Here is a 16,775-nt window from a genome sequence, read left to right as displayed (position 1 = left end):
GTATAAGTCAAGTTTTCCAGCACATTTTAAATTAGGTGCTTCAGCTGATATTCAGGTTAGCTTATACTTGAATATATATGGTACCTCATATATATGTAAAAGTTAGATTTTGAATAAGGGAGACCAAAGAAGAATCAATGCATTTGAATTACAGTGCTGGTGAAGAATATTGAAGGTACTATGAGCTGCCAGAAGATCTGCCTTGTTGGAAGAAGTACAACCAGAATTCTCCTTAGAGGCAAGGATGGTAAGACTTCGTCTCACATACTTTGAACATCCTCAGGGGTCACCAGTTTCTGGAGAAGGACATCATGCTGGTGAAGGACCTCATGCTTGGTGAAGGACATGGCTTGGTGAAGCAGGGAGGCAGCAAAAGAGAGGAAGGCCCTTGGCAAGATGGATTGGCACAGTGGCTGCAATATAAGCTCAAACATAAGGACAATTGTGAGGATGGTGCAAGACTAAGAGGTGTTTTGTTCTATTGTACTTAAGGGTGTTATGTATAGGAACAGACTAGATGGTAGCTAACAACTTAAAGGAGGAAGTAGAAGTGTGGTATGTAAATTGTATGCAAGAAAAGTAGATTAAAACACTGGATGTGCTTAAAATGTAGTAGAAAAACAGATGAAATGTCTCTCTTGTGTCAATAATGTCAAATAAATCAATTTTTAAAATAAAAAAAATTTCAGCATGTATCACCAAAAAAGCATAACAAAAGAAACATCAAATACAAAAGCAATTCCAAAGGTAATAGTAGTTAGACAATATTAGCAAAAATAACAGAGTAGTTCTATTAATATCAAGGTTAAATTCAAGGCAAAATACATTTATTAGTAAAAATGCTATATATAATAAAAATATAATCCATAATAAAACTCTTTTACAAATGAAAATGTACCAAATAAAGGATTTACAATTAAAAATAAAAACCTTAAGAAACACAAGAAAATATAAACAAATGCAACAATAATGAAAGATTAAAGCCACCCCAAAAACTTCAGTTTTAAAAAGTAGAATATTATAAGTCACATTCTCTAACTACAATGCAATAACATAAGAAATTAATAAGAACTAGGAAGAATTAAATGTTCTGGAATTGATTGTGATGATGCTTGTAAACTCTTGATATGAATGAATTATTGAACTGTATGACATGTGGATGAAGTGCCAATGAAACTGTTTTTAAAAACTTAATAACAAAATATAAACTTCCTGAAAAATCTGGAACTCCCAAACAAACAAATCTTGGACCTGGTTTTGTGGTTTAAGAGGTCAGTATCTTGATTTTTCCAACATCATCATGCCCTAAAAATCCTGGACTAAGGGCCTGTGCACTAAGCAAATTGTCGTTAATCCAAAGCATTCAAAGGTATGTACTGATTGGTTGATGATAGTGATATGACCAAAGGTTTATAAGAACCTAGCCTTTGGTTTCCCCTAGCAGAAATTTCTAACTAATGGGAGGCAGCTACAAAACTACACTAAACCTATGAGAGGCAGGATGTGTATAAAGTAGAAACCTGTCAGAGAAGAAACTTGAATATCTACTAAAAGAAAAGTGACATGGTGTACCTTGCCAAAAATGGAAAACTTCAAAATCCAGAAAACAACAACAACAAGATAACCTTGGTGGGTTCTAGCTCTCACAATTTTTAACAGTATTTAACAGAAAGAAAAAGCACCTGGGGGGAACTCAAGAAAAGCAAAATTCCAGATGACACAAACAAAATCTAATGCTAAGAGAGAGCGCAAAAAGTTTATACTAGGACTCTAGATGAAATTAATGTTACCAAAAAAGAATTTTTAAATGAGGCTTTTTAGGATGCTCGAAGAGTAATGACATAACTTATTTTTAAAATTTTTATAATTTTTCATTTTAAAAACATTATGAAGTAAGCATGAACTTTTAAAATCAGTAGATGAAGTTTATACAGAAGACAACAGAGCCAAAAGCATTGTATGAAAAATGCAAAGTATGGATGCACTAGTGACGTTTTATTTGAAGAAATAGTAACTGAATTTTTTCAAGCACTGAAGAAAATTGTGTATCTAGAGAGCAAACGTACAACAAATACCTGACTACATAAATACAAACAATCTCGTGTTTAAACATTAAGTAATTCAGATAGCTTAACCAAACATTTAAAATAGAGAACATCAAGAAAAAGACTGCCCCACTTCAGCCATAATGAATTAACAGAGACCAAATGTTAAAAAAAAACAACCAAAAAATTTCAGCGACTAGATAATGACAGTGCAGGACAGCGTTCCCTAAAGAAAATAAACAAAAGAGGTGACCCCGATGACTACCCTCAATTTGTCTGGTGTGAGGTTCCAGGCTGCATTATTAGAAGGGGCCACCCAAACAGTCCAGCTGTCTCCCTGAGTGAGAAGAGACATAATTCAGAATTCAAAGAGATCAAGACTACTGGAGTTTTCCAAGTCACTAACCCGGGATGTTCTTCCATTTGTGTAGGTCCCTTTTAGTTCCTGTAGTAATTCTCTGTAGTTTTCTTTGCACAAGTCTTTTGGGTTGCTGTTGTTGTCATCGTCAGGTTTATTCCTAGGTATTAAAGCTTTTGTGTGGCTCTTGTGAATGGTCTTGGTTTCTTGATGTCTTCTTTGAAATTCTCATCACTGGTATATAAGAATCCAATTGATTTCTGCATGTTAACCTTGTATCCTGCTACTCAACTAAACTCAATAGTTTTCAACAATCCTATTACGGACACCTTAGGATTCTCTCTATATAAAATCATATCATCTGAAAATAGTGAAAGATTCCCTTCTTCTTTGCCCAATTGTACTCCCTAAATTTCTTGCTCTTGTCTTATGGGACTGACTGGGACTTCCAGCACAATGGTGAGTAAGGGTGGGATAAGAGACACCCTTGTCAGGACCCTTTATTTGGTGGAAATGTCAGCTCTTCTCCATCGAATGTAATACTGGCTATTGGTTCTTCCATCTGTGGCCTTTATTATGTGGAGTATTTTCCCTTCTAATCCTATCTTCTTGAGAGCTTTCATTCAGAATGGGAGAGTGGAGGGTGAGTGGGTTGGAAAGGGGGAACTGATTACAAGGATCCACACGTGATCTCCTCCCTGGGAGAGGGATGGCAGAAGAGGGGAAAGGGAGACTCCGGATAGGGCAAGATATGACAAAATAACGATGTATAAATTACCAAGGGCTCATGAGGGAGGAGGGAACGGGAAGGGAGGGGAAAAAAAAGAGGACCTGATGCAAAGGGCTTAAGTGGAGAGCAAATGCTTTGAGAATGATTGGGGCAGGGAATGTGCGGATGTGCTTTATACAATTGATGTGTGTATATGTATGGATTGTGATAAGAGTTGTATGAGCCCCTAATAAAATGTAAAAAAAAAAGAAAAGAAAAGAGGAGAAAAAATGATTAGAGCAAAGAATGTACAGATGTGCTTTATACAATTGATGTTTGTATATGTATGGACTGTGATAAGAGTTGTATGAGCCCCTAATAAATTGTTTAAAAGAAGAATAAGTGTTGCATTCTGTCAAATGCTTTTTCTGCATCACTTGATTTGAACACATGGTTCTTTTCCTTTTTTCTTTTAATGTGGTGGATTACATTAATTGGTTTTTGTTGTCGTTGTTTAATGTTGAACCATCACTGCATCCCTAGTGTGAATCCTACTTGGTCATGATGTATTTTTTTTTATATGTTGTTGGATTCTATTGACCAAGGTATTGTCAAGAACTTTTTCATCTATGTTCATGAGGGATATTGGTCTGTAGTTTTCTGTCTTTGTGAGTCATTGCCTGGTTTTGGTTTCAGAGTTATTTATGCTGGCTGCATAAAATGAGTTTGAGCATTTGATGTCTCTTTCTATATTCTAGAAGAGTTTGTGTAGAATTGGTATCGGTTTTCCTCTGAGTAATTGGTAGAATTCTCCTGTGAAGTCATCTGGACCTAGGCTTTTTTAAACGGGGATTTCTTGATGGCCTTGTCTGTTTCTTCTTTTGCTGACCTTGCCATTACTGCAGACCTACCAGGTCTCAGAGAAGGAGTAGGTGAAACTAAATAAAATATCTTATATTTCCTTTAATAATTCATCTAACTTATGATTGTTAGTTTTAAATAATAATAGCAACAATATATTTGGTGAGTGTAGCTTATAGATAAGTGCATATAAAAGCAATCTATTGGATGGGAGGGAGCAATTGTAAATACTCTGTTATAAGGAACCCACACTACCTATGAAATGGAATCATGCTTTTTGAAATTCCTTTGGAAAATGTTTAAAAAAAATTCTGTATTATCTTTGCAACTTTTTTATAAATCTAAAATTAGTCTAAAATAAGCATTTACTTTAAATGAGCAGAAAACTTTTTTCAACAAATCATTCATCAATGATGGTACACAAATAATAAACACATGAAAAGATGTTTGCTATCATTAGCAATTAGCATAATGCACACTAAACAATGACAGAAAATTGCTATTTACCTGTTAAAATAGCTAAAATAAAAAACTGGCAAATGAAGGTGACATTGAGGTGGTTACACTTGGTATTTCACATTTTGCTAGTGGGAATACAAAGTGGTACATATAATCGCTAAGAAAAACAATGGCATTTTCTTATAAAGTTAAACATATGCTTTTTTGTTTTAGAATAAACCCCTTTAATATATGTGTTAGGGTGGGAAGACTTATTTGCCTTTTCAGGCTTTGATTTGTTACTTACTGGTCTAATTGTGAGACGTTTCATTTTCTTTATATTGAGGTGGAATTCAAAATGAAGGCTGCAATCCTTGATCTTCATCGACAAGTGCTTCAAGTTCTCACTTTCAGCAAGCAAAGTTGTGTCATCTATATATCACAAGTTGTTAATAAGCCTTTCTCCAATCCTGATGCCTAATTCTTCTTCATATAATCCAGCTTTTCTCATTATTTGCTCAGCATACAGATTAAATAAGTATGGTGAAAGAATACAACCCTGACACACACCTTTCTTGACTTTAAGGCATGCAGTATTCCCTTGTTCTGTTCACACAACTGCCTCTTGACCCATGCACAGTGTAATGTTCTGGAATTCCCATTACCCTCAAGGCTATCCATGGTGTTTTATGATCCACACAACCAAATGCTTTGCATAATCAATTAAAGGCAAACATATTTCTGGTATTCTCTGCTTTTATTCAAGATCCAACTTGTCTGCTAGTTGGTAATACTGTGGCAACGTGTGTGTTGCCATGATGCTGGAAGCTATGTTACTGGTAGGTCAACTACCAGCAGGGTCACCCAAAGTGAATAGGCTTCATCAGAACTTCCAGACTAAGAACAGACTACAAAGAAGGAATTGATTGTCCATTTCAGAGGAATTATCCACTGAATCATTATGAGTAGCCTCAAAACATTGTCAGTTACTGAAAGCCTCACAAATAGGAAAACAATGTCAGACACAGTGCCAGAAGATGAGCCCTTCAGGTTGGAAGGTGCTCAAAATAGGCCAACGATAGGAAGGTACTCAAAATAGGGTCAACAATAATGAAGTAAAGCCAGCAGGAGCAAAGCTTCAGGACCTTTATTTGCTGATGGGGGATTGATTCAAATCAGAAGAAACAGCTGCAAACACCAATAACTGGAATTTGGATTGTGTAAAATGTTGATCTAGGAAAATTGAGTCATTAAAAATAAAATAGAATGAGAGCTGTAAGAGCCCCCAATAAAATGATTATTTTAAAAAAGGAAGTTAATAAAATGAAATGTATAAAAAGCAATATTCTAGGCATTAGTGAGCTGAAATCGAATGCCATTGAAAGTGACTGATATTGGCCATTTTTATTTAGAAAATTATATGATTAACTATGCTGGGAATGATGCAATCATAACGAATAGCTTCCATTCATAATCAAAAGGCACACTTCAAAATCTATGTCAAAGTACCATGCTGTCTGTGATAGGATACTGTCTACCCATATACAAGGAGATTCAATCAATACAACTATTATTCAAATTTATGCGCCACCACTAAGCTAGTAATGCAGAAATTGAAGAATTCTACCAACATCTTCAGTCTGAAATTTATCAAACATGCAATCAAGATGCACTGATAATAATTAGTAGTTGGAATGCAAAAGTTGGAAACAAAATGGAATGAATCGTAGTTGCAAAATATGGTCTTGGTGATAAGAACAAACTTGGAGATTGAAAAATAGAATTTTGGAAGACCAATGACTTATTAATCATAAATATTTTTAACAATATAAAAAGACTGTACACATGTGGACTTCTCCAGATGGAATACCCAGAAATCAAATTGACTACATCTGTGGGAAGAGACCATAGAAAAGCTAAGTATCAACATCTAAAACCAGGCAAGGGGCTAACTTTGGAACAGATCATCAGTTACTCATTCAAGTTCAAGTTCAAGTTGAAGAAAATGTAAACAAGTCCAGTAGATCCAAAATATTATGAGAACATGTCAAGAACAGATTTGAGGCATTAAACACCAATGACAGAGGGCCTGAGGAACTGTAGGATGACATTAAGAACATCATACACGAAGGAAGCCAAAGGTCATTAAAAAGCTAGGAAACAAAGAAAAGATCAAAGTGGATGTCAGAAGAGGGTCTGAAACTTTCTCTTAATCATAGTGTAGCTAAGGTACACGGAAAATAGGAGGTAGTTATTAAAAAAAGCTGACTAAAATATTTCAATGCAAGACAAAGGAAAATACTATAATGAAGTGTGTAAGGACCTAGAGTTGGAAAACCAAACAGTAAGGACACACTTAGAATTTCTTAAACTGAAAGAACTCAAAAATATATTAAAGCATCAAGTGGCCATATTGAAAGATTCTATGAACAAAATATTGAACGTTGCAGGAAACATCCAAAGTAAATGGAAAGAATACAGAGTCAATGTACCAAAAAGAACTAGTCAGCATGCCACCATTTCAGGAGGTAGCAAGCATTTAAGTAAGAACCAATGATCCTCAAAGAAGAAATTCAAGCTGCACTAAAAACATTAGCCAAGAACAAGGCTCCAGGAATTGAAATGTTTAAACAAACTGATGAAGAACTGGAAGCATTCACTTGTCTATGCCAAGAAATTTGGAAGAAAGTTACTTGGCCAAGTGACTGGAAGAGATCCATATTTGTACTCATTCCAAAGGAAAATGACCCCCAAATGATTAAATTATAAAACAACATCATGGGTATCATGTGAAAGTAAAAATTTGCTGAAGATCATCCAACAACAGTTGTAGCAGTACATTGACTGGACATTGCCAGAGATTCAGACCAGATTCAGAAGAGAAAGGTGGAACAAGCGACATCATTGCTAATGTTAGATGGATCCAGACTCAAAGCAGAGAATACTGGAAAGGTGTTTACTTGTGTTTTATTGGTTATGCCACAGCATTTGACTGTGTGGATCATAACTATGTATAGCTTGAGAAGAATGGGAATTTGAGAACACTTCATCTTGCCCATACCGAACCTAAACATGGATCAAGAGGAAGTTAGTTGTACAAACAGAACAAGGGTATACTGAATGGTTTAAAATCAGGAGAGATGTGTGTCAGAGTTGAATCCTTTTACCATAGTTACTCCACCTGTATGCTGAGCAAATAATCAGATAAGTTGGACTATATGGAGAAGAATGTAACATCAGTTGGATGGCGGCTTATTAACAACTTTTGATATGTAGATTACAGAACTTTGCTTGCTAAAAGGGAAGAGAACTTGAAGCACTTGCTGATGAAGATCAAGAATTGTAGCCTTCAGTAAGGATTACAACTCAGTGAAAATAAGACCAAAATCTTCACAATTGGACCAGTAGGTGACATCATGATAAATGGAGAAAAGATTGATTTTTGTCAAAAATTTCATCTTGCTTTGATTCACAAACAATGCTTATGGAAGCAGTATTCAAGAGATCAAATGAAGCATTGCCTTAGGTAGATCGACTGAACAAGACCTCTTTTGAATGCTGAAAAGTAGGTATGTTACTTTGAGACCTAAGTTATACCTGACATAAGACATGGAATTTTCAATTACCTCAGATGAGAGTGAAAATTGGACTCAGCTCTATATGGGGAATAACAGTGCTATGCCTTGGCTCCAAAGTCAATGCTCACTACATCTCCTTTCCCATCTCCAAAACTAGATCTGTGTCATCTCTTTGCTATCCTCCCAGTAATAATTGAGAGGTCCTTTTCATCTCAATGGATAAAACTTAGTGTCTCCTTCTATCAGAGGCTAGTTATTTAATGTTTTACGACCTTAATTTCTTCAATTGTCAAATGAATGTTAGCAGGATAAAATTCAAGATATTAAAATCTAAATAAGGAAGATCAAAGAAGAATTAATGCGCTTGAGTTATGGTGCTGGTGAAGAATATTGAAAGTACTGTGGACTGCCAAAAGAACAAACAGATCTCTCTTAAAGTACACCGACAGTGCTCCTTAAGAGCAAGGATAGTGAGACCTCAACTCGAGCACTTTATCATGTTATCATCAGGAAAGAGCAGATGTGGAGAAGGACATCATGCTTGATCTAGTAGAGAGGCAGTGGAAAAGAGGAACACCCTGGAGATAGAGCGACACAGTGGCTGCAGCAAAGGACTTGAACAAATCAACAATTGGCAAAGGACCAGAGAGTGTTTTGTTCTGTTGTACAAGGATTGCTATGAGTCAGAACCAACTTGGCAGCATCTAACAACAGCAATAAAAGGCAGAACCAGGATTTAGACTCCAACAATGTGGCTCAAGAACTTCCAGTACTCTTAATTATCATTTTTAACTGCAAAGCAACATACTTCCACTCTTTAGTTTTGACTTCAAGCACTTGATGTAAAGCCAAAATTTTTATACATTGACATATATTTTAAATGTTTTGCAAAAGAAAATCTAATACTATAGCCTCTTTCCTCTTGCCATTAAATGATAGAGCATTAAAGGAGATATAGAATAAAGTACAAACTATTATAATGATCCAAATTATAGAAATCAATATTAGGGGCTTCAAAAACTCTTGGAAAATCCAATTTATAGATAATGGGATTTTTTTCATAAAATATTTTGAAAATCCCTCATTTTGTAGTTAATACCTTGTGAAAAATGGACTAACTACTGAAATTAAGCTAAATTATAAAATAACAAGGACATAACTGACTTTATGTACTTTTGAAAATATAATATTTGGTCTTCATTTATTCACCTCGCACTTGGATTTTTTATATTAAGATTTAATGATAATATTCCTGTTGCCCTCCTCCTATTGTTACAGACCATGTAAATGGACACTGCACGAGTCCAACCTCTCAGAGCTGCGGTTCTGGAAAACGTCTTTCTAGTGCTGATGTCACAAAAGTGAATCGCTGGGGTGGAAGACCACCATTTCGAAAAGCACAATCAGCTGCTTGCATGGAAATTACTTTACCAGTTACAGCAGAAGGTAGATTAAACATAGACGTTTTGTGGGTGCAGTTAAAAATGTTATTTATCATGATAATGAAAATGCAGACACAAAAAAAGGACGGAAGTCACAGATAGACGATATAAAAAGCTACAGTCACTCTTCACCAAAACCTGTTGCTATCACATCAATTCTGACTCATCAAGACCCCATGCTGGGTCAGCGTAAAGAATCCACACTCAGCTCTACATGGGGAATAACAGTGCTATGCCTTGGTTCCAAAGACAGTCCTCACTTCATCTCCTTTCCCATCTCCAAAACTAGATCTGTGCCATCTCTTTTATATCCTCCCAGTTACAATTGAGAGGCACTTTTCATCTCAATAGTTAAAACTTAGTGTCTCCTAACTATCTGAGGCTCATTATTTAATGTCTTACGACCTTATTTCTTCAATTGTCAAATGGATATTATCAGGATAAAATTCAAGATATTAAAATCTAAAATTTTCTGTCCCAATTTTCATGTTCTAAAAAAGCATGAATTATTTGCTTATTTTTAGAATGAGTGCAAGGGCAAGAATAAAGTTTAAGAGTCAGAAATTTTTCAGGGGAAAGAAAAATGAATCTTGTAACTTTGCTGTCAATATCTTATTGATAATGAACTTTGGGTCTAGAGGAAATAATTTCTGAAGGATTTGCTATTAGTTCTATAATGTGATTCCTCATTTGCTACCTCTCCAATTTTTTCCTGGTAAAGAATAATATTGTTCTTTAAATTTTGAAAATAAAATCTAACCATTTTTATTTGTGATTTTCATACTAAACCTTATCCTAAAGCACATGCAGATAATGATATTATCTATGGCAAAAGTCTCTGTACCAACCATAAATATATATTAAAATATTACAGATATATGTTAACTAGATATAAAAGAAGATGCATGTAAGGGTTACAGAAGAAATAGTACAATTTATCACTGGATTAGGGAGTTGTAAATTTAGAGATATAGTTATTTCTATCTCTAATTTATGCTAAATTCTGAGGTAATCTCAAAATAAAATATGTATATGATCTTCATATTCCTGTCCATCTCTAAATCCTATGAAAACAATTTTTATAAATTTTCTTATTAGATATTAAAGCTTTATTTTGTTTACTAGAAAAAGCACAGTTTTAGGAATTTATATGTAATCTCCTTTAATCAAGATAATTAAGAGACACATGTGTACCTCTCAAAAAAGAAAGAAGTAGAAAAAAAACATGAGGAATTTGTACTCCGGCGTGACAATGAGAACACTCAGAAACTCACTGAAGTGGTGAGCTCATGCTTGTTGGAGTATGACCGTGTAGAATATTGACAAGCAGGTGAACTTGAAACCATCCTGTTTTTTTTTTTAACACGAGGGCTGAAATCTTCCTTATCTGACCATAAGCAAAATTAGGTCTGGATTTCTGGTAACATTTGTTGTTTGGCCTTCATGAAAAGTTCAAATTTTATGACTGTAATTATTCCAGAGGTGACAAAACCAAAAACTGTAAAAGTTAGGGGAATGTGTTAGGCATAGAAAATTTGTGTTCTTCAGGACAATAGCCACAATGCTGTCAACAAGTAGGAATTATCAATAAATCATTAGGAATATGTCCAACATTTAAAAGATAGGAAGAACACAATTTAAATGGAACCAAAAATTTTCATAACCTTAACTATTTAGACCAACTTTCCTCTATATTAGACAATTTCAAGATGGCAAACGGATTGGAACTCAGGAGGCCCAGGCACTGTGGCCTCAGCTCTCCCAACGCTTGTAATTGACACTTCTAGGCTTCAGTGTTACCACTTTCAAAATAAACTAATGAACTGGATAAACTGAGTTTTAGATCAGTTAGAAAGTAATAAAATTCTACTTCTCCTTCATAATTATATGATTTTTCAATGATTTAATCTGACTAATTTTGGAGGGAAAAACACTAACACCTTTTATTTTTTTAATTTCCTTAGAAACCCGAGAAAATTCTTACACTCGTTCTAGAAGCTCTAGCATCTCCAGTATTGATAAAGATTCTAAAGAAGCAATTACAGCCCTATATTTCATGGAATCATTTGCACGGAAAAATGACTCTGCCGTCTCCCCTTGCCTGTTCGTTGGAACAAGCCTGGGGATGGTGTCAATCTTCTCATTAAGCCTGCCTTCAACTGAAGAACACCGGTTTACTGAGCCAGTGATGGTATCACCAAGTGGTAAGAGTTTTTATTCATTTTCTCATTACTCCTTTCTCAGATTTAGAAATAAGATCTAGTAAACATTAATTCATACTGATTTGTGGAAAATATAGAGTATAAAGTATTCTGTTTAATTGAAACTACTAAGAATTGTATAAATTGCATATTATTCCAACATTTATCATATTGCCACTAAACTTTCCTTGAAAGTAAAATACTACAACCCTTTCTATGGTAATAAACCGTGGGACAGCCAACCAAAACAATGCTGTTAGGAATAAATACCCAAAAAGCACAGAAGAGAATGTTCATTTAAAAATTAGAACTTGATTTTTAATATATTGAAGCATTTTTCCAAAGGCCCATGGCAGATCACAGCGTGTGAGTGTTTCTATATCGTTCCTTAAGCACTCGGAATGACTAAGCTTGAAGCTGTCTGATCACAGGAAACTTTCTAAAATCTTTTAGAATATTCTCATCCTACTTGAAAGACATGCCACACAAGTTCCTTCCATAGGAAATTTAATGTCAGTCAGGATTATTTTCTAAAAGCACATTACAGCCTTTTATTCCATAAAGTCTATTTCATATTATATTCTCTTCCTACATGGCTTTTGTCCTCTTTTCTTTTGAGGATGGGGTGCATATTATTTTTCCTTTCATTCATTTTAACATTTGTTATCCCCACCTTTTGGTATCACGCTCTTTCCTGTAGATGAGAAGAAATATTTTTCAGGTAGCTTTGAAAGAAAGAAATTTTCATTATTATTTAGGATAAGGGGGTTATTTTGAAAGAAATGTGAGAGCACACCAAAAGCCATTGCTATTAAATGTTAGACATAGTTATTAAACAAAAAAATCATAATTGAAGCTCTTATATCTCAAACTACCCTCCACCTAGTAAGTGGACTTCTGAAGTATGTTTCCATCTCTCTAACCTTTTCTTAAAGAATTTTGTGCTTTTTTATTTATACCATGTCAAAATGGCATGGGACTCAAATGTGTCCCTTTTAAGCTTTGAAATGTTCTTTAAGCTTCGAAAACAAGCACACAAAAAAACATCTGAAAGGTCTGTTCAAGGCTCATTTGGAAGGTAGAGGCTCACCAATTAAAATCTCATAATGCAGCCCATGCTACCTTTGAAGAATGAGCAGGTGTGCATTGTTGTGATAGAAAAAAGTTCCTCAGTGCACCTTTCCTGGCCTTTTCGTCACCAGTGTAGTGTTTAATGTTCTTAAAGGGAAAGAGAAAGGAGATTCTTAAAGGAAAATTCTTACAGAGAAATCTCTGTAGTCACCTATCTTGTTTAGCCATTGCAGGATGGCTCTTTGCATATAAGATGAGATAACGAGATAACCTGAACACTTATAATTTTACAACCAAGTGTGTGTCACTTGAAAACCTTGACCTCTAGAGTAGTTTATTTTTGGAGCTTGTGAACATCAGCCTCTGATAGAGTCTCATGCCAAAATTTCCCCCAGCTTACTGTAAACTAAGAAAATTTAGGACAATTTAGCAATTTTTAAATACAACTTTAGTAAATTAACTAGAAAGACTTTTGTAATCTCAAGGTTATTTCCTGCCTTCTTATTTTGGAAATAAATAACACTTCTCTAAGGTGGTGATAATAATGCATACAGTTGTTTGGGTTTTAAATTTGTTGAGTTTAAAACTTAAAAGCTAACAAAGTTAAGTTGATGTCTCAATTCATTTAAAAAAAAGAAATATTCAATGAAATTTAAAATTATCTCCTATGTGCTTCTTAAGAAAGAGCACTGGTGCCTGTCTTTTCATTCCACATCTGAACTCAGGACCAGGTTCAATTCTATGACACCTGAAACTTGTAAAATTTAGAGTGGAGAACATTATTTTTAAAGAATACAAAGTTACAGACAAACATGTAAATATTTATCAGAATGAGAAGTAAATAAATAAAAATTTTTAAACTGGCCTAATACCAAAAGCATCACAAAATTTAGAAAAATGATATTATATTTTATTGTCTGTCACATTTATATAATATTTTCCTACAGTTGTCACTGCACATTCCTTAATTGCCTCTTTATATGACAATCCTTTTTGCAATATTCTTTATATCTACAGAGAGATTAAAATAATCTAATCTTCAAGCATAGTTGGTGGACATTTGAGTTTTTATTATTGATACTATAGGGAAAGTTTCTTCAGGCACACAACTTGTCAGAGATGGGAGTTTTGAGTCTTGTTGGCAAGTTGGAAGAAACCTCTAGCAAGTTTCTTTATGTTTTAGCAGTAAGATTGGGGGCAGAAATTCTACAGATTAGATGTTGGTTCTATATATCTCAAATCTTTTTTGTTCTTTATTTACAAACTTCTATTATTACAAAATCTTCTGTTAACCCAGAAAACCTCTCCACAAAGGTATAAGCAATAGGAAACAGTCTAATTATTGAATTAGTGTTACACCAGAATGAGATGTGCATCATAAGCAAGCTGTGAAAGGGATTGCAAAGACAAAGAAATCTGACACTGTACACAGCCAAGCAGATGCAACCCACTTCATTCATGTTCTCTAGAGAAACACAAACTAATCCTCAAGTAAGAGGATTTGACAGCACCATTTGTCACACATAATTCCTCCTAAATCACCTGATAATTGAGTTTTGTAACCATCTTTATCCAAAGTAAAATTAATGTGTCATCTTTATGGCAGGAAGGGGTTTGTCATTTTGGAGTTAGGTCCCTGCAGAAGTTAGGCTCTGCCCAGCCACGGAAACTGGGAGACTGAAGTGCATTGGATGACTGCAAGCTATGTTACCAGTTCCACAAATGTTGATTAAAAACTTGAGACCCCTGAATCAGTGATGAAAGGCTATTTACTACTGAAGGAAATCACAGTAAATGTATCTCAACACTTCTGCTGGTTTCACATCTGCTCTGTCCAAAATTGAACAAAGTTAAACTCTTTTCCCAAGAGTTTCTGTCCCCTTCTTTGCTTTGTTTTCTCTGCATTTATCATCATGAGTTCGAATTTACTTGACAACAACACAAATCTAATGGGCAGAATGTAATCAAAGCATCCCTGACCACAAATTAGGAAGTAATGTAGCTGTTTTGACAAAGGCAGCTTATTGAGAAACTGCTGTTTGGATGCTGACAGCTCCCTGGCATTAGGTATAAATACAACGGGTTCCAAAATGTGGGTCACTGTCCTTTTTTTACATGTATTTTTATCTCTAAATCAAGTGTACTAATACTTTTATAATCACAAAGCTAGTCTCTTGATAGGTAGTGTTGGAAATGTGGTTTTACAGAAGGAATAATCCTAGATGAACTCCAGTCACTCTTCAGACCTTTCAGCATTATTTCTTCTTCCTGGTGGTTAAGAGAGCTGTTCATTAAAGAGCTGTTGTTGTTTGGTGCCCTCAATCAGCCCTGGCCCATAGGGACCCCATGTATACCAGAAGGAAACACTGCAGGATCCGTGCTGTCCTTACAAGAGTTCCTGTGCCCGAGCCCACTGCTGGAGCCCCAGTCGATCCATCTCATCAAGGACCTTCCTCTTTGGGGCAGCTCCTCCACTTTACTAAACCCGATGTCCCTCTCCTGGGACTGGTCTCTCCTGACAATGTATCAAAAGAATGCAAAAGATTGGTCAGTCCTTTCAGCAGTCGACAGTATTTTCAATATTCTTCTCGGGCAACACAACTCAAATGCATCAATTCTTCATTCTTCCTTATTCAATACCCAGTGTAAGACCTTCCATATATGTTATTTTTAAGTAGATTAGATTAAATAATTAAATCTAATTGTTTTTAATTAGAATTTTAAATTTCTTTATACCATACTTTTTTAATGTAATGACTTTGTTTTGCTTTATCTCTTTTTCAATTCTCTGTCACTTGTGCACTCTTGAGGCAGATCGCACTGGTTCACACCCTTCCTCTGTCTACAAAGATATTATTTCAGGGGAGAGAACAGCCCTGTTGGTGCAGTGGTTAAGGGCCAGTTGTGAATCAAAAGATTGACGGCTAGAACACACCAGCCACTTTATGGGGGGAAACGAGGCAGCTGCCTGCTCCCATGAAGACTGTAGACTTGAGGAACAGTTCTACTCTGTGCTATGAGTTAGAGAAGTTAGATTTGATTCAATGGCAATGGAGTGGCCTCAGGTCTGGAAATGTGCAGTGGTCATTCTAGTTCAGGTTACCTCCAGGAATGATAAAAAAAAAAACAAAACCATAGATAACGTCTGTCATAGACATTCAACCTCAGAAAATTCAGGTGAGTAAACCTGTTGTTCTTTATAAAGATGCCTTCTTAAGAGCTAGAAGTAGAAGGGTTTTCTTGGATTTCTTTTAAAATTCCCAAGATGTTTGAGAAATCATGGTGATAGTAGTATAACACGGTGGCGATAATTAATGTTACTGATTTATACACTTAAAATTGCTAACAGGCAGGGGAAAAGAAAAAGAGGAACGAATAAGAAAGTAAAAATATGTATAGGTATAAATGCGTATATATGTAAATATATAAAGATAGCTGTATGTATCTATGTGTGTGTATATAGATATATACATATATATGCAATAAGGAAGCAGATGGACTTTGGGCCTCTACTTAAATCTTACCTCAGTACAAGAATGGCTTGTTCTAATAATGTAGCAATGTATGATACTCACCTTCCCGACCTGATTGTTGAAGACAAAATGGATGCATAAGCAAATGTGGTGAAGAAAGTTGATGGTGCCTGACTACTAAAAAATATAACATCTGGGGTCTTAAAGGCTTGAAGTTAATTAAACAGTCATCTAGCAGGGAAGCAACAAAGCACACATGTAAGAAACACACCAGCCCCTATGATGAAGTATAGATGGGAATAGGTATCAGAAGCTCAAAATCAAGCAATCAAATTAACGTGAAGGAGCATAGACAAAGTGGAGATCCAAAACCCACCTGTAATATAATTGGACAGTCCCTCACAGAAGGGCCAAAGATAAGGGATAATATATCCAGGGTGCATAATTATCCTCTAGTTTTTAATATTTCCTCCCCTTACTATTATGGTTTTGGTTTTACCTCATTAACCTTGTTAGACCTGCATATGTTCATTTATATAATTAAGACCATTCCATGTATGAAATCCAAGATAGATAAATCCTTTAGAAGTAGTAATGGG

General features: G+C 35.1%; 1 protein-coding gene across 2 annotated transcripts in view; it reads left to right on the top strand.

The window, feature by feature from the left end:
- STXBP5L (syntaxin binding protein 5L) overlaps positions 1–16,775 on the top strand; it is a 361,575-nt gene that overhangs the window by 325,042 nt on the left and 19,758 nt on the right. For both annotated transcript variants that reach the window (XM_075555662.1, XM_075555661.1), the window contains 2 exons: positions 9,268–9,435; positions 11,396–11,635. In XM_075555662.1, the coding sequence (XP_075411777.1) occupies positions 9,268–9,435; positions 11,396–11,635 (408 nt within the window). The remainder of the gene's footprint in view (positions 1–9,267; positions 9,436–11,395; positions 11,636–16,775) is intronic.

The sequence above is a fragment of the Tenrec ecaudatus genome, chromosome 8 (genome assembly GCF_050624435.1).
Source record: "Tenrec ecaudatus isolate mTenEca1 chromosome 8, mTenEca1.hap1, whole genome shotgun sequence".
In the NCBI taxonomy this organism is placed as follows: Eukaryota; Metazoa; Chordata; class Mammalia; order Afrosoricida; family Tenrecidae; genus Tenrec; species Tenrec ecaudatus.
This window is presented reverse-complemented; position numbering and strand designations above follow the sequence as displayed.